The 22,907-nt window shown below is 35.4% G+C and overlaps 1 protein-coding gene across 3 annotated transcripts in view; it reads right to left on the reverse strand.

The window, feature by feature from the left end:
• The window catches only part of EFL1 (elongation factor like GTPase 1), a 90,156-nt gene that overhangs the window by 28,534 nt on the left and 38,715 nt on the right, over positions 1 to 22,907 (reverse strand). For all 3 annotated transcript variants that reach the window (XM_062583525.1, XM_062583524.1, XM_062583526.1), the window contains one exon: positions 638 to 769. In XM_062583525.1, coding sequence (XP_062439509.1) covers positions 638 to 769 — 132 coding nt within the window. The remainder of the gene's footprint in view (positions 1 to 637; positions 770 to 22,907) is intronic.

Genomic DNA, 22,907 nt, shown 5'->3' on the forward strand with positions numbered 1-22,907 from the left:
TAAAAACACACCCACACCTACCATATCACTCAATAGTTCTAGAATTACATTCCTTTAACATTTTAAACAAATTACTATGTTCACCAGAACCAGACACATCCAATACTTTCAAAATTGCTTTAACAAATTCAGGATGCATAGTATATGACTATTGGGTACTCAAATGCCTAGGACAAACACAGTTACTAAGATGCCCTATCACTTTCTAAAAAATAGGTAATCTTAGTTTTACGAGTCATTTATACTTGAATAGAAAGGCAGTTATTTTGATTCCACTAATACTGCAACAACAAATGGAAACCCAACACAAATTGAAATATAGCCAGAGACATACCACTCTGTTACAAAAAAAAAGGGGGGGGGAAACTTTCACCAACAGCTAATACAACATAAAAGAACGTTACTAGTTCTGTATCTCTCCAGTAACCAAAATAAGAGCTAACTGGCTAGAAGAATCTCAAAAACAACAAGGTATGGCCATTCAAACAACATACTTATTCAGTTATTCAGTTTATACTAGACTAGGCTCTAACTTGGTAGGTGGATCATGAATTAATTTAAGCAGTGCAGCTACTAGGAGTGGGAAGCTGCTATCAGGTTAGTCTTCCTTACCAACTCCATTTGCTTTTATACTTACTTGGATGTTTTGGTTCAACAGCTACCCGTACAATTGGCGTAGCTTCGAAGTTGAGAGGTGTAAATGGTGGACAAGCTGGCGACGTTGACAATGTTGCAGATTTCAGCACAAAATCCTGCAAGCCTCCAATTCCTAATAGGAATCAGACAGAAAAAGAAAAAAAAAAAAAAAAAAGGACTGTCATATTAGATAATAGTTTTATGATCATGTGCTTAGAATTAAAAAGCGAAAATTATTCTAATTACAAAAATTCAGAATTTAAAACTCCTCACTGTCCATACAAGGTATTTGTTAAAATGTTTGTGCACAATCTGAGTAATCAACTTGTTGGTGTGAGATTGGGTAATTCACCTCAGTTCCAATTGCTTTCCCTTGTATCTTAAAAAGTCATACTTTTAAACTTTAAAAAGCAGCAAGGAGATGAGGACTTTTTTTTTCCCCTTTAATACGCCCAGTCCATTTTACAGTTATTTTTGGTAGTTTAAATTTAGGAAAATTTAGATTTGAAGTAACCTCCATAGGTCACCTAATCCAACCTCCAGCCCAAAGCAGGGCTAACTTCAAAGTTAAATCAAGGTGTTCAGGACCTTGTTCACTAAATGTTTAAAGATCTCCAAGGATGGAGACTCCACGCCCTCTCTGGCCCAACTGCTCCAAAGCTTAAGTACCCTCACTGTAAGGTGGTTTTTTTTTTTTGTTTTTTTTTTTTTGTTTTTGGTTTTTTTTTTCTTATGCTCATTTGGAATTCCCCCTTTCTGCAACTTGATTCTTGTAACAAATTAACTCACAGCAAGTTACTAATTCTAATCCTAATACATTTTGTAATGTTGGCAAGTTGGAGGAAAAATAAGCCTAAATCATAAGGAAAAAAAATTACAGGAAAGACATTAGCTATAAATCTACAAAATAGCTGCTGTAACTCCACATTTAGCCTTGGCTAGCTGGTTTGCACACTTAATACTCAAGATGATTCAAAACTATTGCCTTCAAATTCCTAACCAATAGGACATCATTCATAATTCAGAGCTACACATGCACTACTGCAAGTGGGTGAATAATAAAGACAACAAATAAAGCTGATATTGATATATACAGTCATTTCTGATTCTGAAGTATAAATTAAAATGTAATTTATTACAGGACAACCGAAACCTTTGGGTCATAATCTATACCTGCTTAAAAATTAAATTTGCATTTGTAGATTACAGTGTATTTGTGTTCCCTCCTCCTCATTCTCTTCTGCATGCCAGAGCAGGGATAAGCAAGGAAGTTCTGCATCCCAGTCCTTCCTTATCACCCTAATACACTTCCAGGTTCTTTTCTTGGCTTGGTCTTCTGTATTTGAGGCCAGAAACAAGAGAGGGCCAGTTCCACCCTATGAGATCATGAGGGAGTTTAAATTCTGAAGAGCCATTCTGCTGCAGAATCATCATCCGCAGGATCAGGCTGTTTAAGACTGAGTGTCTGATCAGTAGGATGTGCCAAACCCTAAAATGTCACTGCTTAAGAAAACCTGCCTCAAAATAACTGGAAGAAGAACAACACCCAACAGCTTTAAATACAGAACAGCAGATGCTACAAAGAAAATAAATCTGTATAAACTCGGTGTTGCACCTGACCTATGACCAGCATGTATTTCCTCTTTTTTGCTTATTCAACATGTGGTTTGAATGAAAAACATATGCTGGATCATCATCAGCAGAGACTGAGTAGAGGGGATGGTCCATTTTATTCTGATCTTCTCCAGCTGGTAAAAAGAAAATGATTTAGAGTGGGAGATAAATGGCTTCTTTTCACCGTATAATGTGAACCAGAGAAATCAAGCTACCAAATCTATTATTTTGGATCAACTTACTCTTTAATTGACACAAGTTATAGTATTCTTATTACCATAAAGAAAATTTAAAGCTCTCTGTTTATTTGTTTCATATTTGAACAAAAAAGTTCATATATTATACTGCTGTCTGGAAACTGCGATATGCTAAAAAGAAATCTGTCAGTTTCCATGAAATTGTTAGGTTTGCAACCTGAGCATTTTAATTGCTTCACTGTGTGGTTAAGCATACAGAAATACTCAGCTCCGATGAATCTATTTTTTTAAGCATTTTTGATTATGAACGTTGTTAAAAAGTATTTTATAAAGAAGATTAAAGATTTTTGGACACTTTTTGGTGTAATATAATTATGAAAAGGTAGTATTTTTCTGGACAATATTAGATGAAGATGTTACATAACTAATTCAAAAGTACCACATAAAATTCTACTAATTATACTGATGTATCTCAAACTTATTGTTTATCACACTGAAATATCACGTACTGCTTCAGATCATAGATATTCTAAGCACATAATATTTGTATGTTAATTAGTTGAATAAAGTTAGAAAAGCCACTTCAAAGCTGAGCTTATGATTTTGCCTACCTTTTTAAGGCTGCTTTTGTCCTGTTTGGACTGTCACGAGATATCTAACATATCACAAATATTTTCCTTCTCATTTCTTCTACAGTACAATAATTTTAAAAAAGATGTGATGGAACCAGAGAAAAGAAAAACTTGCTTAATCAAGGAAGGTTAGAAAGCCTATTGTTATTTTATGACTTCTACTTTATGTTTTAAGATTAACAAATAAAATACTAAAAAGCATTATAAGTACTTTTGAATTCTCATCTCTCAAAAAACAATGAGCTGTACAAGGTATGTAATTTGCCACTTAGCTAAATATGCTTTTAGGCAGTTCGTTGTACATTGCTTCACCTCCCCACCCCCGTTTTTCAAAAGAGAAGCTCTAGAAAAGCTCTAGTTAAAATGTCTACAGGAATTTTTATGTGTGAGAATTAACAAGACCAGGAAACTGCTTCTGTTTATTAAAGCTGTGGAGTGCCACCTAAATTCCCAATTTTATAGAAAAGAAAATGGTAAACTGATTGTTCTGAGGATCATGTAAATTTTCCAAAAAAAAAAAAATATTTCTAGTATGCCCCTTATTTTGCTATATACTGTGTAACAAAACTTTACTTCTAGCACTGTACTTGGGACACTAAAGCCTTTTCTTTCCAGTAGGAAGTCAAAGAACCTTTACACATTTCACATACGCTCTGCTTGACTGAAAGTCAGTTCACAGGGCAAAGATCTGTTACAGGGCAAAGAACAGTTACTATTGTAAATATATATATATTTTTTTCTTATGCATAGTCCTGTTGAGATTACAAGGGTTACAACGTAGAGAACTGGAAAGCAGGCTACACAGGCTGAACAGTCCTATCCACCTACTAATATCATATGAGATGTGATACTAACTAAGAGACTGGCCTACTCCTCTTAAATTCTATAAATACTTTGCTCCTACTGCAGGACAATATTTTTTTTTGTTTTGTTTTGTTTTAAAAAAAGCATTCTCACATACTACTCATCACCAAAGAAAGAATCACAGTGGCTGAACTCAACTGGACTCGAATAATAAGAGATGCTGACAAAAATACCACTGTCCAGGGCGCAGTGTATGTGCCAAAGGACTTCACTGAAAGAAAGGTAATGTTACAAAGCTTAATGCTCAAATGGAAACACTCAGACAAAGCACCACTAATTCTGCAAACTCGGTATCATCTCTGAGAAAAACAGGCAAGCTTCCAAATATTATGTGAAAATACAGTTTAAAAAAAAAAGATTAGAAATGTTATCTCTTGTCTTAATGAAGTCAATCCTACACAGAATTGGTTAACAAACTGATTTTTCCATAGCATATATTAAGAGTATTTGTCCACACAGAAACATAACTGGATATTTGCTTTTTACAGAGACCCTATTCAGATTACTCTGACAAATGGTTCACATTGGCCTGAAATAAATGTATTTTGGGGTGTTAAAGCTATTATTTCAATACTAACTGTCAATCTGTAGGTTGAAAATAAACACTGAATTTAAGACTTCTTACTAGACAAGGATCTCACTACCAGCCTACGAAACAATGTTAAGGACTATCTTCTGAGTTCTGTTGTTTGATATTTAAAAGCAGACTGAATTATGCTGTACAACACAGAATTCCTACACAGATGCAGAAATGCTAGATTTATAGAGGTCCTCCTTTTGTTGAGTGCTTTATAACTATTACTTGTCCTAGAAGATAAGAATACTAAATTAAGTATATACTTAATTGCACCACTGGTGTTTTTACCATAGGATAGAAACTACATGGTAAAAATAGATCAGAACCTCATGACTGAAATTTTCAAAGAAGCAGAAGATTTAAGACAAGCCTACGTTTATTCTGTGCCTCTGTGTCTTGCTGGTAACCACCACACCTCAGACACTAATTTTGCAGCCTTTAAAGTACACTTTTCCAACTAAATTCAGCTATCAAGATCTGAACACATAATAGATCAATTTCAAGATATACATAATTAGTTTCTTTTGATGTAGGAAGATTTAGCATTTAATGTTCTTTCAGGATAAAAAGGTGCAGCAGACACCACCACCATGCAAAACTGCTTCAATCAGATAAGGAAATAATTCAGTTTGCAATGTGAAAATCAACTAAAGAAGAATAAGAGCTGCTTAAATTTTAACTTCTGCCACATTGTTACTAGCCTCAGCACATCAGTTCAGAGGATCTTTATCTTCTCCCACTGATGATATCAGCACTTAAGCATCCTTGGCTGCTGCGGAATGGAGACATGTCAAGCTTTGGACTAACAACGTAAGGAACTAAGTAAAGCAAAGAGCTAACGTTAATCTTCCCAGTAAGGCTGTGTCTCCACTGAAACATATCATTTCTTATCAACATTGTTTGTTTAGAAGGATTAAGACTTTACAACATGCAAAGCCTCCTGGTTTAAATGCTCCAGGCAACAGTACTGTGTATCAGTGAAGAAAGATTATGCAAGCTTATTCTAAATTCATGTAAAAGGAGGTGTGATAAAAACTCTGTAAATGTACACAATCTAAAAACTTAAGACTAGCATCTGCCCTTTGTTTCAAAGAGGTTACAAACAGACTAGAAACTTTATGATTTTCTTTGGACAGTAATAAATATCAAATACTTTTAATTTTTTTCCCCTCTAGTGAGAGGCATTTGAAAAGAAATATTTTTAAAAGGCGCTACTAGAAAGATACAAGGAAGTAAATTCACAAATCCACCTTAAAAATATCATTAACTCACATATTTCCATTTTTTCTTCAAAATAAATTAAGCTAAATACCAACTTAATGCCAACTAAAATAAAAAGGGTGAAATACATTTAAATAATTCTAAAAATATAAAAAAATCAACAAAAAATAGCCCCAAATCAATCATCATTCCCTTCAGATCTATCCACAGAATTCTCTTTTGTCCAATACCTACCAAAAACCTGGAAAAGGTTATACCATTAGCACGCTGCTACCTGTTAGGGTGACTAATAAAGGTTCACTATTTCCTTGTACATTATGTATCAACCCTTATCTCTCCATTATCATCTGTAATTAAAAAAAAAGAAGAGGGCTTCTGCAAGTGGAAACAGGCTTTTTGTAGAAATGAACTCAGTTACAATAGTGTCTTTTATATTCAAGGTATCTTAAAATGTTTTACAAATTACTGGGGTTAAATGCACATAACTGTAGGGACTTCAGACAAGTAAGTAGCTACTACGTCTTAAGAATATCTTGCATTATATATTTAGATCCTCAGATTTTAAACATGTTTCTCTTGAGTCTCACAGGCACTGCATCGAAACATCTGAGGGCAGAACTTGACCTTTCTATATTAGAAACTGTTTCTGAAAGAGAAGGGAATGTAAATCAAGACAGACCACATTCTAGCTGAGATTCATCAACTTTTTCCATAATGCAGACCACATGTTAGCACAGATTGCCGGCGAGCCTCCTCTTCTCATCTCTAATTGTTTACTTCCCCCTCAATCATTATTACCTGCTTCTGTGGCAAGTGAAATTGCTTGTATGGAAAATAGAATTTTGTAAAGTATGTGCACTGTTTTAGCTATTTTCACTGCTTTCCAATGATTTTTGGAAAAAAAGTAAATTCAGCATTTTCTATTTCACTTCCTCTTTCCCAAAGTGTTTCCCTTTAGCTGAGACAGTACCATTCATGCAGCTAAATCTCTAAAGATCACAGGCTTTAGAAGCCTCTACTCTAATTTCTTCATGAGCTTCAAAAAAACAAGTTCAGCCTAAACATGTGCTAGAGATTAGGAAGCAGCAACTTCAATTCCTCAATACACGGGAGTTACAACAATATACTTTTACTGCAGAACTTTACTTCTAGGTTCACAGTAGTCTGAGGGGGGAGTAGGCATAACTTTGTGGCCAGATGAGAGTAAACTTTCAGCCATACCGTTATTAAAGTTATAACAAAATTCCCTCCCCCAATGGACGCAATCACATGACAGCACATTAAATGCAGGAAGTGACTGTTGACACAAGAAGCACTTCAATGCTTTACTACTGAATCACTGAGGAAGGACCAAAAAAAGTACGAAGGCAGCTCATTGAGTTCTTTCAGTAAAAAGGCTAGCAGTTTAAAAAAACAAAATAGTAGGTCTGCTTTTAAAAGAACTTCAAGGTACCCGCAAAAACAAGAATTTTTAAGATGTAACATCAAATATAGCAATAATGTGATTTAACAGTGCGTTTGCCTAAAATTTCCTATTCCAAGATTACATTTTCAAAAAAAGGGCTGCAAATTTATATAATGAGTAAACAAGCATCATTTTGTCTTGTGCAGAGATTCTTTGGAAAAAGTACTATACATGTAATTAAATACTTTGAGTGCATAACATACACATTTCCTAATTGTTGGCCGAGTTGGCCATTGTAATTATAACGTTTCAAGAAAATGATTAAAAACTTTTATATTAAATGGTAAATGGTGATGAAGTGAGTGGATAGGAGGACCATCCACACCATGTACTGGTGAAAAGAAAGACACCAAAACTGTTACTGTAAAGCAGCTATTTGGTAAAATACTGATTTACCTTAAAGTAAACAAAATTAAACCAAAATCAGTTAACACTCCAAATCTGATTTCTCAGTTTACAGATAAGTTCAGCCACAATGAAATATTGATTTCTAATTTACTGAGTGAAGAAAATAAACATAGAAAATGGAAGTGCGTCAAATAACGATGTTTTCCTGTGCAACAAAGTAATTTGTCATGCTGTACTATTTTTTGGAGAATGGAATTAAAGAAAGTGAATTTGACTTTTAAATATTTATGGTTAAACTTTCTTTTTGAGTTTCTGTACTAAAATTAAGTTCATGCTTAGATCTGTAACCTGTCCCCATCCCTGCTTAAGAAAATTTAATCTAACTTAAATTATCTTTCATCCTTAAACAATTCATGATATGGGCAATGATCTTTTGTAATTTTATAAAAAAGTTTATTTTACTAAGTAGTAATATATTTTGTCTGAGCCTACACATCATAATTTTCTTCTATCTGTTAGCACAAGTTGACATCACTTGAAAGTATCAGTACCAAACAATAGTAAATACGTGGACAAGTATGTGTACAACATGACTGCATAGGCACTGGAAGTTAAACTTCAGTTAGCCTGTATATCAAACTAACACTTCCATTACATGTGGAAAGCATTTAACACCACACAAAAGTCTTCAAGGGTTTTTGAAACATAAACCAAATTTTAGATATATAATTACTTTAAACAAACTATTGTAATTTGACCTGACAGCAACACATCTGAATTTATTTTTTAAAAAATGACTACAAGAACTTGAGAACCAGTTCAGCTTCGTTATTGTCCCAAACGAATGGATTTGAGGAATGGTTACTTTAATGCATTTACTTTGATAACTGAAAAGCCCTTTGAAATGCTGATCTACTTTTATTTATCATCTGCTTTAGTAAATTATTCCATAAAATTGCATATTCTACTGAAAAACAGATCAGCTCAAATCATGTAGGATATTCTAGGCATGGGAAAGACCTTGCCTAGCAATCATCTATAAGGAATAAGGGAACAAAAAAAAAAAACTTCATTTTTATGTATTTGAGGCATGATGAAAGTGAGTGAAAAACCTAAAAAAAAAAAAATCTGAAGTTCAGGAAGGTTTTGAACACGGTAACAAATTGAATTCTATTTTCTTGACTCAACTTTTCCCAGAAGAGAACAAAATAACTAGTTTCAGCTAATAGATCAATAATACGAAATTATTTTTTCTGAACTCAGGTTAGAAATAGCATATTCTAACAACCAACAGACCATTAAGAGAAAACGTCATTTTACTTTTTATTCAGCGTTAGTACTATTTGCAGAAAATGGGCAGACTTCATCTTTATACTGTTTTCTTAAATTGTAGATTATAAGAAATCAGTAACATCTGTTACTTCCCAGAATCAATTGTAAACAGTGTTAAAATTAATGAGGCCTTCAGGCACTGAAGGAATTCATTTTAATCCGTAGAACTCTTGGAGGTTTTGTCATGTTGTGCCTCGAAAAGGCTACATGAACATATTGCTACAAGTTCTGCATCAGATAGCCAAGGGATACAGGGAATTCAAAACTACTGCTGGAAGTACCAGTGAGAAAGATAAAAACTGATTTTTTTTCACCTTTCTTGTGTTAGATTTTAGAATTTATCAGACTGTGGGATCTACATACACTCAGTTTACTTTACTTCACCAGTTAAAATAGAATATGAGACCTTCACCACTCAACACAGCAGGTAAGCACACAGATAGGCTAATCAGTTACTAGGATATTTCAAATATCACAAGCGGAAGCATACCAGTGACCAAATGTGTATAATATCCTGTGGGAAATGCCCTACTGAGTCAGTGACCATTTTTCCTAACTTGTAAGAGACGTAACTAACTAATCCAGATTCAAATCCCCAAAACCTGAGCCTATTACTATTCCCAATGCCTAATTCTTTCTTTCTAAGGCAATTTCCCAGCACACTGCAATTGCTTATAAATGATTTCTGCTTGCTTATTTGGTAAATACAGCTTGATGTTCCGAAGTACCACAAATAATGGATAATTTCAATCTACATTATATAGAAGTTGGTGCTCATTTTAATTAAAGTATTTTAAGAATGACAAAGAATAAAATACAATTTGACCTGAAGCTACAAGAAATGTTTAAATAGCTCATTTGTAGGTACAAGCAATAACATTTGGGGGAATAATTAATTAGAAGAAAGATTCTAACAAGGGAAAGCGCTTTTCCAAAGCCTTGGATTATGAGCATTTGACATAACGGGTATAAAAACAGATGGCATTAAAGGGAACAGGAAAATGTCTTAAATATACTTGTTTTATCACCAGTCTAGTCAGTTTCTAATGATGAGTTATTTGAGCACACTTTTCAGCTTAACAGCAACCTAAATTGAAAAAAATAAAGATAAAACATGCAGATTAAAAAAAAAAAAAAAACCCAAAACAATAAACCATTTATAGCCACCCAATAACCTACTATAGCTGGGCCATACATACTGTTCTCAGAGTGGAAGGAGATGTGCTCTAAATATTGCAGATAAAATGAACTGGAATAGTGACAAGATTTTTGATAAGAAGTAAAGATGGAGTTCCAAAACAGGTTATCTCAAAACATGTACATTAATCCTTGACAAAAATACCTAAGAAATACCAAATAGTAAAAATCTGCAAAAGATATCCTGCTAACTCTTCGTCATTCTGCCTAAAATAGGTTTTTGACACAGTGATACAAAAACTCAATTTTTTTTCAGAGAAAAAAAGTGTATTTGAATCATGATGGTCACAATTCAGCTTCATGACAAGTATTTCTGGCAGACTGTATCTACAAAAACTAAGTGCAAAAAACATATCCAATAAGAAGATGAAAACATTTAACAATTAAGATTGCTACTCCTCACCCTGTCCCTAATTTTTGTTTCTAAAGAAAGACTGCCATTTTCCCACTAATTTTTTGATGAACAGGTTGCCCAGAGAGGTTGTGGAGTTTCCTTCTCTGGAGATATTCAAAGTCTGCCTGGACACAACCCTCTCTAACGTGCTCCAGGTGACCCTGCTTGAGCAGGGGGGTTGAACTAGATGATCTCCAGAGATCCCTTCCAACCTTGCCCATCCTGTGATTCTATGATGACTCCAGTTAAAATATTACCACTAATTCATACATCACATAGTTCTGACTTCCTAAAATATTGTAACATATCCATTTTATTGACTTTAGGTGAGTAAGACTGTAGGAGAAAATATATCATTCTTAAGACATGAGAATTCTTAGCAACAGAATGGAGGACCATTTAACTGAATTTGGTTTTAAAATGCTTCTTTACTTTACAAGGAAGAAAAGAAATAGAATTAACCAGACCTTTGATTTTTAATGCTCATTACAAAATAGTAAGATTTGATTTTACTTATGCTCCATCAACCGACATGCATTGCTACCATCCCCAGCACTACTCTCTTCATTTGTTGAAAACAAGCACACGCTTGGGACAGAAGATACCAGGAAGGGAGCCTAGAGCTTAAAGATCTCCACACCAGCTAATGCCTTAATGCCTAATTTTCTTTCCTTCAGACATAACACCAGAGTGCTTCATTTGTATTACAGGGTAAGACATCCAGCTCCAAAATGCAGAGTCTAAGAATGCCATCTTGAGGAGACCAAAGATGCTCTAACAACTAGTTGGCCTCCAAACGGGCATTTCTGGCTGCATGATCCCATGCCTTCCCTGGCACCAGCACTAGCATTTGTCAGAGGCCAAGGGAGCCGATTCAGAGAGCTAAATCAGAAGAGAACTAGCCTAACAAAGAGGCACTTCCCACCTCTCCCTATTTTTCACTCCTTGAACTAACAGGGCAGGAAAAATTTGTAAAATGTTTTAATGTTTGTAAAAAACACTTCTAACAAGCCATCTGAGAGAAAGCAAATTGAAACGTTAATTGGAGCGAAACACCTACGGCGTGATGAAGCCAACAGGAAGGATTAGTAACCAGGGACACTGCAGGTTTAACAATCAGCAGGTTATAAAACTAGTTAAGAGATCTTTCTCTCTCCCATCCACGTAGAACAGGCAGTTAACACCTTACAGTCCTGAAACGAGTTCATCTGCCTCAGCGCCTCACTGCCACCCCCGCAGCAAGGAGATGGCTCTGGCTGCCGTTCTGCTGACTAAACAGAGTAGCCCGTGAAGGCAGTATCACGTATCACCCACGAGCAACAGCAGCAGCTCGGCGGCTGCTGCTTCAAGACAAAGTAAAATCTTAAAGCACAGGACGTCAGCTGCCTTTCTGAACAAAAGAAATGTGACCATTTGCCACTGCTAGGTATCAGCTTTAAATACTTCAGAGGGGTTTTCATTTCTACTAAAAATGGCTCACGATATACTTGATTACTTAAGTAACTTTTTTCTTTCCTTTTTTTTTTTTTTTTTTTTTTTTGGTTGAGAAGCAATACTTCCAACACACTAGGTCATACTTCCTGATGGGATAATTTATACAAAAGAATCCCTTAAAAACGGAGTATGTTTTTAGTCTCATTTCCAAAGTAAAAGCAACTTATGTAATCACATGTTCTCGCCTCAACCACTTTTAAACACATGGTCAGGTTCCACTCAGCTTAGCAGAGCGAGAGTACCGTCTGCTCAGACAAAATCCCGTTTCCACAAGTTATGTAAAATTAATGGCTAAGAAGAAAAAAGAGACCAAAATTGGTGAGCTCACCGAAAAAAAAAGGGCAAGCAAAACATAATCATTACATATTCTGCTTGGAAGCAACTGTCTGGCGACCAGCGTGCACATGCTGGCCGGCCAATGGGGACACACACAATTGCAGGAGAGGCGTAGCCTAGGGGCAGGCTGAGGATTTTAAGGACACCAGTCCACAGGAATCTTGGCTTTGTTAGTGCCACTGCTCAGAGAACTTGCTTTTTGAACGTGTCACAACACAATTAGTCTTTTGTGGAGCAGATCTGAAAATTTTAACCACCAAGATTCCATACGTTTCAGCTCCTGTTCTGAATGCTCCTCAAAACAAAACTCTGCATCACTGAATCACGTAGGTTGTCATTCACAGCTCCTCAAACGTGTCTTCAAGTTCCTTGCCCTCGACACCACTAGCAGACTAAAGAAGGGGGAAACAGTTTGAAGAATCTAATTGTTGATACTTACATACAATAACTGATGTAACAACAATTGCCAGCAGGTTCATGTCATCTTTTTGATTAATGGATTCACAGTCATGCTACTGACAATGGTTGACCCAATACTTTAACATGCATAACACATTATTTATACAAATCTTAACATGTGACACTTGGAAAACACCAAGTATTTAGATGAATATTTGTTGCTCAATAACATATTTCAGAAATCCAACTAGTAACTGAGACAGACCTCTATCAAACTTGTCTGTGACTATACTTTATCCTCTGAAGCAGGAATTGAGCATAGTAAATAAACTGACTTATCCTAAACATAGTAACCTACTTAATTGCATAATTCATACATTCAGAGCATGTTTTTTTTTCAGGAGGACACTGTTTTAGTTCAGATCTGCTTACATTCAAGTCAACAACAGTGGGCTTAAACCAAGACCCTTTGAAAAAATGTGCCCACTTTGAATCCATTAGGACGACAGAAATCTCTCCACTCTGAAAAGAAAAGCTTTCACTCAAGTTTCAGATGGTATCTTTTTACTCATGACATTTTTGCTAATGGAGTCTCATTACCTTCCTTACGCAAATAGGCTAAGAAACAAAGATGGTGATACAAAAATTGCAATATCAAATTAGGTGAACTATCTACCAAAACATATATGCACAAGGGACACTTACCAAGCACATAACCCCACAAAAAACACAAGCTAGAGTCCATGACTTCTATGCCTGAAGAGTGGCCTTGGAAAATGGAGCCTACCATTTTTTAAAAATAGTGACTTCAGTTTTGCCTAGACCCATAGCAGATCTCTCTGATGAGAACTTGATAGTAAGGACCAAGAAGAGTTAGCAAAGAGTTGTATTTATTTTTGTCTTTATTATATGCAAAAAGTTACCTAAATTTGGTTCCAGGTATCAATCCAGCCAAAATTTTAAAATATAGTCAAGTCAGAAGTTGTTCTTCATCTTCAGTCCAAAACCCAGAAGTAACAGCCTCTCAAACATCAGCTTTATCTCTCCATAACCAGAATTAAACAAGTCTTTATAAATAATATATTCTTAGAAATTTAGATTGTAAAACCTGTAAAGAGACACTAAAAGTTTTGCTTACGCTTGCAATTTTCAATTCATATAGTTTTGACAATGAAATTAGACTAGCTCTTCACAGATAAGTATAAATGAAACTTACACTGCTTGGTTTGCAATTCCTATAAAAAAGTATGTTTAGTAAATACTAGCTTTTCTAACAATTGACTAAATGATAAACAACTACACACAATCTAACCTTTCAGTCTAAACTAGCCAATGCTGCCCCTTTAACACTGTTGTTTAGCTGTGCTCCACAGAGTCTGACATCAGTTGATACTCCTAAATATAGCTCTGCCTTAACTCCCCCCCACAGTTCACAAGCCAGACAAAGCCAACCTTATGACTCACAGCCTTTTACAGGCCAAACAACCCTCACAACACTTTGGCAGTTTAATGTGAAGCATGAAACAATACCAAAATCTCAGAAAAATATTTATAAACTAACACATAGCCTTTATTAAGAATCTCTTGACCTGTAACATTCTGCCCTTTTTATAGGCAGGATTTCAACTCTCTGCAACTGTGTCCAAGTACAATGGGGCTGGGTGCAAAATTAACTCAAAACTGGTCTTTCTCACTAACACTCCCATGCCTTCACTGAAATCCCCTTCTTCCTCCTTTTTCTGAACTCCTTGAAAAAATCTTGGTAACAACAGACCGTGAAAGCAAGAGAGAAACATATAAAGCAATAAAAGGATTTTGTGGCTAGTTCAAATGTAGAAGTAGAGGTATTACACAAGCACAGACGGCATTTATTGCAAGAATGCTGTATATGGCGAGCGCTAGATCTGTTACTCAATAAGATAAACACTTGTTCACACGCGGGTGTGAAAGCATGTATACTGCTTCCCTCTCCGTTACACAGACGGCCTGGCTAAGATTAGGACGTGTCATAGCAGGATTTTAAAACACATCAAAATAAATTGTTTTCATGGATTAGTGGCTTATATTGTATTTAACTATGCCAGTTAGAAGAGTTTCTGAATTTGCTTAGGTTGTGATTTACTAAAATATTCTCACACACTTTATTTCATCAGTGTTGGATAATCAAGGTAATCAAAAAGAAAAACGGAGGTTGAAAGAGCAACAGATGAAAAGGCAGACAGAAAGGGGAAATCTGCAGCAAAAATCTGAGGCTGAGGGGAAAACAGAGGATTGCAGAGTCAGGTTAACACTGCAGAAACTGGCTGACAGAGCTTAGGAGAAGTTTCCACTGTCTGGTCATTACTTTGGGTAGAAGGCAGTTAGTATAGACACATGAAAGTTAAAGAAATACCCAGAAAGGAGTTTTTCCATCTCTGTCTAAAATACAACAGTAGTTTTTCTTCAGGACAAGGGAAGTATCAAATAACAACAATTTTTTAAAAAGTAGCTGAAGACTACATTTTAATGACAGTGGCTTTAGCCAATACTATATGACCTCTGAAATCAATATAATTATTTTTAAGCTGAGCTATTGAGAAAAAGTAGGTGCAATACTGATTGAAGACTGTTGGCTTTCAGAGTGCTCAGATTATTTGAGTCAAAACATCAGTAGATTTTAAGCATGAAGAAATGCACATCAAAACAATAATCCAAAGTTTTTAATATGTTAAAAGTGTAGTATCCATACCTTTACCCAGAACTAAAGTAACCATACATCTTAATATTCTATGAAAACTAGTGCCTTCTGGCTTCACATTAAACAGGAATTAGAAAATAGTTTGAGATAAAAAAAAGTTACCTCATTCCTATCTCATTTCTAGTCAAGAAATATTTGGAAATTAATATTGCCACTTTCTTCAACTAATCTGTTTTGTTAAGGAATGATAACTACTCTAAAACCAAAGGAAAAAAAATGACCCCAAATCCACACACACAGTGTTGATTTTAAAGTCACTGTTCAATTCATTTAGTGCAATATTACTACTCAGGGACTTCCTAATGATGTTAAATTGAAATACAGTCCAACAAATCCCTCTAAATTTTAATAACAAGATACATTAATTCAATAGAAATAAGCAAAACACTTAACTGCAACAGCTTTTGTTATTTAAGCTTCTTACAGTCCACAGTCATCACTATTAGCCCATTGGCCACAACAGTCAGGAACAGAAGTCACTGTGGATGTCCAAACCTTTATGTAAAGTTTATGAAGTTTTTTGAAAGGCTCTCTAGTAATGTGTAGTTTCTCTCCAGATACACCATTCAAAAATAGCAACTCCTGAATTTTAGTCCAGACATCTAAAAACATTCAAGGAGATCATTTAATACTCAAAACAGTCATGCACTTGTACTGAGAATCTTGCACTAAACTCTGTATTTTCAGTGCAAAGCAAAGCAAAGCCCCCTCTTTTTTCTTTTTTTAGCTTCAGAGGTTTGCAAGAGGTTTGTTTAAAGATGTAAAAAAGCCTTATGCAATCAGAATCATTTAAGAGAGCTTCAATTTTGCATAACCTTCAACAAGAGATTAAACTAGAAATAATGAACTTAATAAATTCAAGGAATCATAAATCTTAAATTGCTAAAAGGGCCCATATACAGAGAAAAATTTTGGTATGAAAGGAGCTGAAAAAGGTAAGATATTACAGAAAATAGTCAGAAGGCACGAAGGCACGAACTATGTAAAAACAGTGACAAACCAGATTTAACCAAAAAAAACTCAATGCTACCTATAGAAAAAATATTTTTCTCCACCACTCATTCATTGCCTCTTTCAGGATACAGACAGGGTAACACGTGGAGATGACTAAATTTTAATTTCTACATCCAACTTCCTACTCTCCCAAAAAGTTATATTTGGTATATTTTAGTACAAATAAATATCAGAATTCAAAGTGAAAATATTTTATGCCTTTGATATGATTATCCAGGCAGGTGACTTGTGTTATTTAAAAGATATGATAAAGCACATTGTCCTGTTTGAAACTGAAACAGCATAAAGAAGCAGCACTGTAAGTGAAGCATGGCTTTATGGAAAACTTGCACACACAGCCCCTAATTTGGCTAAATTAAGTTATCCTCAACTTAAAAGTCTGTGCTTAAAGTGATTATTCTGTATGTATTTCTGAAATGACACTGCAGGTTCATAGTTTTATCAAAAACCTATGGCCAAATGAAACAGAGGATATGAAATTCTTTCAGAATACCTTTCTTAATTTTTAGAAACATTTATAGAAAAATACTTCTGAAAAGCAAATTCTCCATTTAATTCAGAAGTAGGAAAACAATCTTAATATCACTTTGTGTAGAGGGATTAAAGGTTCAACTATATAATCCAGACACAGATCCTTGTTCAATCAGCCAATTACACCTCTGTTGAGAGGTGAACCTTAAAACCAAATTCCTCAAATTATAAATGCTTGCTAGCTCACTCAGTCATTTATTCCAGCATCCTTGTGTCCAAATTCATCCTTGAACAGAGGCTTCATAGAATCATAGAATCGGTAAGGTTGGAAGGGACCTCTGGAGATCATCTAGTCCAACCTCCCTGCTCAGCAGGGTCACCTAGAGCATGGTAGACAGGGTTGCGCCCAGGCAGGCCTTGAAGATCTCCAGAGAAGGAGACTCCACAACCTCTCTGGGCAACCTGTGCCAGTGCTCTGTCACTCCCACAGGGAAGAAATTCCCCCTCACGTAAATTGACTTCCCAATTCATCATACAATATTCCACTGCTGCCCTAACAGGCAGGATATGAAATATCTTACATATGAAATTCCAACAACTTGAAGTACAAAATGAAAATAACTCCAGTTCATCTATCATAGATCCTCACTTATAAACAGATACAATAGTCTCTTGAGATTTTCTATTAAGACAAGTTAGATGAAAGTCATTAAAAGCAGAGGATAAGAAAAAAAGACTGGAGAAGGTTATACCATAAACAGTTACTTACAAAACAAAACTGATATTCTACTTCAGAACAGGATACTCTAGATCCATCCCCCCCTCCAAGAAAAAACAACACCTCAAAGTAATTTTTGTAAGTAGACTGGGGATATAGCTTCTTCAAATAAAACTTCAAAACTTTGCTGTATATCCTCAAAATCATCACTAACATATATCAACACATTAGAAAAAAAATCCCTCTTAAAACATTATGGATGTGCAAAGTTCATCCAGTTCTCTGAAAACTCCTATTCTATTACTTAAGGTTTCCATTGCTACCATTTTGCATTGGTGAAAATAACTTTAACACTCTCATGCTCCAAATCTAAAGGAAATTTCTTACAGTACTGGCCAAGTAACATAGTTCTTTCTACACATAACTGTTCCCCAGCCTCAGAATGTCAGACAAAGAAAGGGAGTGAGGTTCCCCCAACTCGCACACTAATCCTGATTTCGGGTACATTTTTAGTAAGACACTTGTGTGTAAAAATTAGCAACTAATAAATTTGAAGTCCCAAGCCCCAAAGTTACCTCTTCCTAGGGCAAAAAGGGGGATGATATACAGAGAAGACTGCCTGCACCTCAAGCCCTCTTCCCAGTCTATTTCTAGCTCTTTTCTATTAAGCAGCTCCATAGCATGTGCCTGCTGCTGTGCTGTGAGCTTCTTCAAGCAGCAGTGGTATGAAATTGTCCCGATTCTCGTTAGTCTCACTGCTGCCCACAGGCATACAGGTAGCAACAATGAGCACAGACAAGTCTGGGCAGTTCTCACTCTGGTACTATCTGGGAAAACTCAAGCATCAGCAGTCACTGAGGCTACCTATATGCCAACCCTGAAGAATCAGCAGCACTCGCTTCATGTTTGGAAGATTATCTAGAAATTCAATTTTCATTTTCATGAAAGATCATAAATAATCTGAAGTTACTTTAAAAATAAGTACAGAATATTTTACCATTCCATTTTTTTAAAAAAGTTAAATATTTATTTTTTAACATTATAATCTAACAGTGATCAAAAGCAAATTTCAACATATTTTGGCCAGATGAAAAGTAATATTTTATTTTAAATCATCTTATACAGCTCTATTTTTAGAATGCCATAAAAAAAACTTATCTTCTACTAGTGCAGCTATATGTATATTTAAGATCTCACAATAACCTCCTGAAAATAAGAGCAGAAAATATTGCCTGGTATAATCGAGGGTGGAAGACATTCCTGAGGCACAACAAAATCCAGAAGTGCATTTCTTCAAACATAAATTTGTAACAAAAAATTACTAGGCTTAGACTATTTTTATTTTCCTTTTAGTCTTAGAAGAGTCTATGCTCAGAAAAATAGCAAAAATAAAGCTACTCAAAAGGCAATTTTAAAACTTTAGTTATGGCAATGTCATATTACCATATAAAGTCACAGTTCTCAAAATATTACATCTCTCACCTAAGCCAAGTTTTTTCCTTGTCAGTGTCCTATGCTCTATATGTTGTTACTGGTTCAAAAACATGACGAATCACTTATTTCTTTGAAATCAACTTTGTCAATTCAAATTTGCTGAAATGAAATCACAAATACAAAAATTAGTAGAAATGATAAGGCAAATTTGAAATTAGTTTATTAGCTGTGCACCACATTACGTTATATTGCCCAGTAAGCAACACAGATTACTCAGTCTGCCTGTGGAAATACCCACAGCAAAGAGCAACTACAAAGGGTCTAAACACACTGCAGCAAAAATAGAGTTAAGAAAATGGTGAAAATGGTTTCAGTATCCAGCATTGAAAAGGCCTGACCGGCTCAAACACCGCATCAACGATTACTTTTTTAGGTGAAAGAAACAACTTGAACATATTCAAATTTTCAACACTAACTTTTCATAAAATAATGATTGGGTAGGAGGTTAATATAGATATAGCAATTTCAGGTTAAGCGCAACAGTTCATAGATAAATGCCATATGCTAACGAAAATTATTTAGTTATCTATACCTTCTCCTGAATAATGCCAGATTACTATACACCAATTAAAAAAAGCATGATTTTTATGAAGTGATAACGTGGCAGTTAGCAATAAAAATTTTAACAAAACTGAAGACAAAGGTTTCAGTTTTCTTTGTCTCATTCACTGTTTTCTCCTAATTTCAGTAACACTCTTGAGAAAGACTGCCCTCCTGTGTTCACGGATCTACGCCGAGCTGAGACAGCCCATGCAGCTGGAATCACTTCAAGCCGGCTACTTTCTATAATCGCGTTACTGATTCAGAGAGTGAAATTAGCCCACCAAATGTTTGCACAGAAATAAAAGGCTGGTGCAACAGCAGGACTGTTCCTAGGGCTTTCACAGAAGGAGGTAATGCTTGCTAGCTGGCACCAGTCCTAGAAAGCCATTCTGGGCCTTTAAAATGGCATCTCTGCTTGCAGCTGCTCTTTGCTCTTAACAGAGGCTGCTTATTAAAAGCTCCTAAATTGTTCGATGAACTCCTGAAGGAATAAAATGCTTGTTAGACACCTTGTAATGAGGTTAGCTATACTTATTTTATACCAGATCTTCACGCTAACTGCAACAAAACACAAAAAGCACTTCAATGGTCATACAGGCAGCTCCAAGAAAAAATTGATTTGTGTACGTTAACAAACGGCAGCCATTGCTGTGACACTTACAGATAAAAAGCAGTATACATCTCAATTTTATGATCCTTGTCATTTTGAACATGTGTGCGTGTGCACATGGGCAACATGCATTTAAGATCATTTTATTCTATCGAACAAAAAAAAGTATCACTTCATGATCCTTCATTTACTTATTCCAGAACAATCTCTATTAACAACAACAAAAAAAAAATCATTCATTCATGTAGAAACTTAGCAGTCAATGAACATTCTTTTCAAGTACTGCCAACGCTGTCTTCAGAAACATGTTCCTTTGTTTTTCTATCAGCCGTTAGCTTTAGTTACTTAAAAATAAGAATCAGGAGTCTCAACATTGGAATCTGAGGCCTTTCATCTGTACCCAATACCATCACAAAAAGCACTACTTCCTTCTGCCTGTTTAAAGTAATTTTTTGCACCATTTCCAACAACTGTTTGTGCTACTAGAACATCAACTCTTTTTCTTTGGACAGAAGTACAAAAAAAAATTTTACCCTTCAATTAAAAGACAGCAGCAAGAAAAATAAATTCCAGGCCAAACATTTTTAACAAAAGTAGGAAAAACAGGAAGCTATCATGTGCATCTGGAGTGCATGTGCTTGCTTAATCTTAACTTGTGAGTCTCATTTATTTTCTTCTCATATATCACTTTCTAATTTTTCCTTTGTCACTTTGAGGATCACCCACTAAGTTACTTTTATGCTCCTCAAACATAAAAATATCAAAACAAGTGTTACAAAATAATTCTCTTCCTGTATTTGTATTTTTCTCATCAGTTTTTTTAGAAGAAAAATATAGGTATATAATCTTATATGAGAACAAGCATGTTCCCCAGTTGCTCTTGCTTTCTCCAGAACAGACTCATTAATGCTTTAAAATACTTATTCATGTGACAGAGGCAGTCTTAACTTAGATAATATCTAACATTCTTAACATAGGAATATCACTGAAAACATTTAAAAGTTGTCTATAATTTCCTTTGTGTAACTTTCAGTCCTATTTTACTTTATCATTTTTCCTATTGGCACAGAAGTAATGTTTTCATTCATAAATGGATGTAATCACTACTGCTTCCACATACCTTTCATAAACAAAAATAGAAAGAAAAGTTATTGTTAATTTTCTTATTTGCGTACCTGCATTATTAGTCTTTGACAGCTTGTTAAACAATACCTAATATGACTTGGCAAACAGAAGAGCTTACATACACTGCATATGAGATCCAAATTAAATCAGTTAACCCTTCACAACTGGCATTTACAGTTTTCCTTTTTTAAAAGGAATCTAAGCACTAGTAAGAAGTACCGAGATTATTAAACTACAGATCAATGAATTCACACCAGAGGTTCACTTCTCAAATGCAACACATCAGGAGAAGATATTCGCATGGCAGCAGGAACCTGCAGCACCATAGGTGGTAGCCTAAGAAGAGGGGAGTGCCCAGGCAAGAACCTAGGTTTCTCCACTACCCTGACGCGTTTAGGCAGCCAGAGACCTGGCTGTGCCAAGCTCCTCTGCTACATTTTTATTGCAGCAAAGTGGGATACTTTCTTTCAAGAGTGAGGCAGTTACAGTAGATCGGTCTTTGCATGATGCTAGATCATGAGGTCAGCATCAATCACACTGTCACTGAAAAACACAGGACAGTCAGAAAGCCTTTGTATTTAAATGTTCAAGTACTGTTTCTCTTCTTCAGAGTTAAAAAAAAAAAAAAAAAAAAAAAGGAATAATATTTTCAAACTAATGCATAGACTCATAGACTCCTATGATCATCTAGGTTTGTGAATTACGTTTTCTCTCCAATTGAGTATCCTCACAGTTTTCAAAAGGTAAGCACAAAACTGTATCTCTAACAACTTTGAGATAAAGATTAGGTGACCACAGAATTGTCAAATTTGATATTAGAGAGCATAGAGTACTTCTGTACCTGGAGTTTAACATGATTTTGATACATCTAGTTAGAATACACAAATACGGTAACACTGCTTCCAATAAGACAATACAGCATCAGCATAACCACAAGACAGGCAAAGCCAGTGCAAACGTCCATACGGCCCTGAGTCAGAGCAGGAGGAGATGCAGAAGGCGAGCTCCGCCACAAGGAAGAGTAGGTGGACAGTTTGCAAGACAAGGCACTTGGTCCCAGGACTCTCAGAGCTGAAGAGCACAGGCAGGTTCAAATTCCGACCTACAATTCTGCCTATAAACCACTATAGGCCTGGAGAACATGACAATCCTCCTCTTCTAGAGAGGGACTAATCTTAACCGTACGATATCAGATTAGGTCATCATCTTTCCCAGTAACCAACAACTCAGTAGAGGAACATGAAGTGTTCACAACTAGGATTTGAAGCAAACTCAGTTGAACATCTGGTATTAAAAGCTCACCAAAACACTCCAACTCCTACAAGTACATGTTGTCAGTCAAATCTTTTCTTTTTAATGGATATATTTTTATTTTTACATAATTTGTCATGCAACTGAATCATGCCAAATATCTACATCGCCTATATTTCAGTTAAGACAAGGTTGGCAATGTATTTTTTGAAGTAATTTCCTCAATATTAAAAGCAGA

Source organism: Rhea pennata, chromosome 10, assembly GCF_028389875.1.
Source record: "Rhea pennata isolate bPtePen1 chromosome 10, bPtePen1.pri, whole genome shotgun sequence".
NCBI lineage: Eukaryota > Metazoa > Chordata > Aves > Rheiformes > Rheidae > Rhea > Rhea pennata.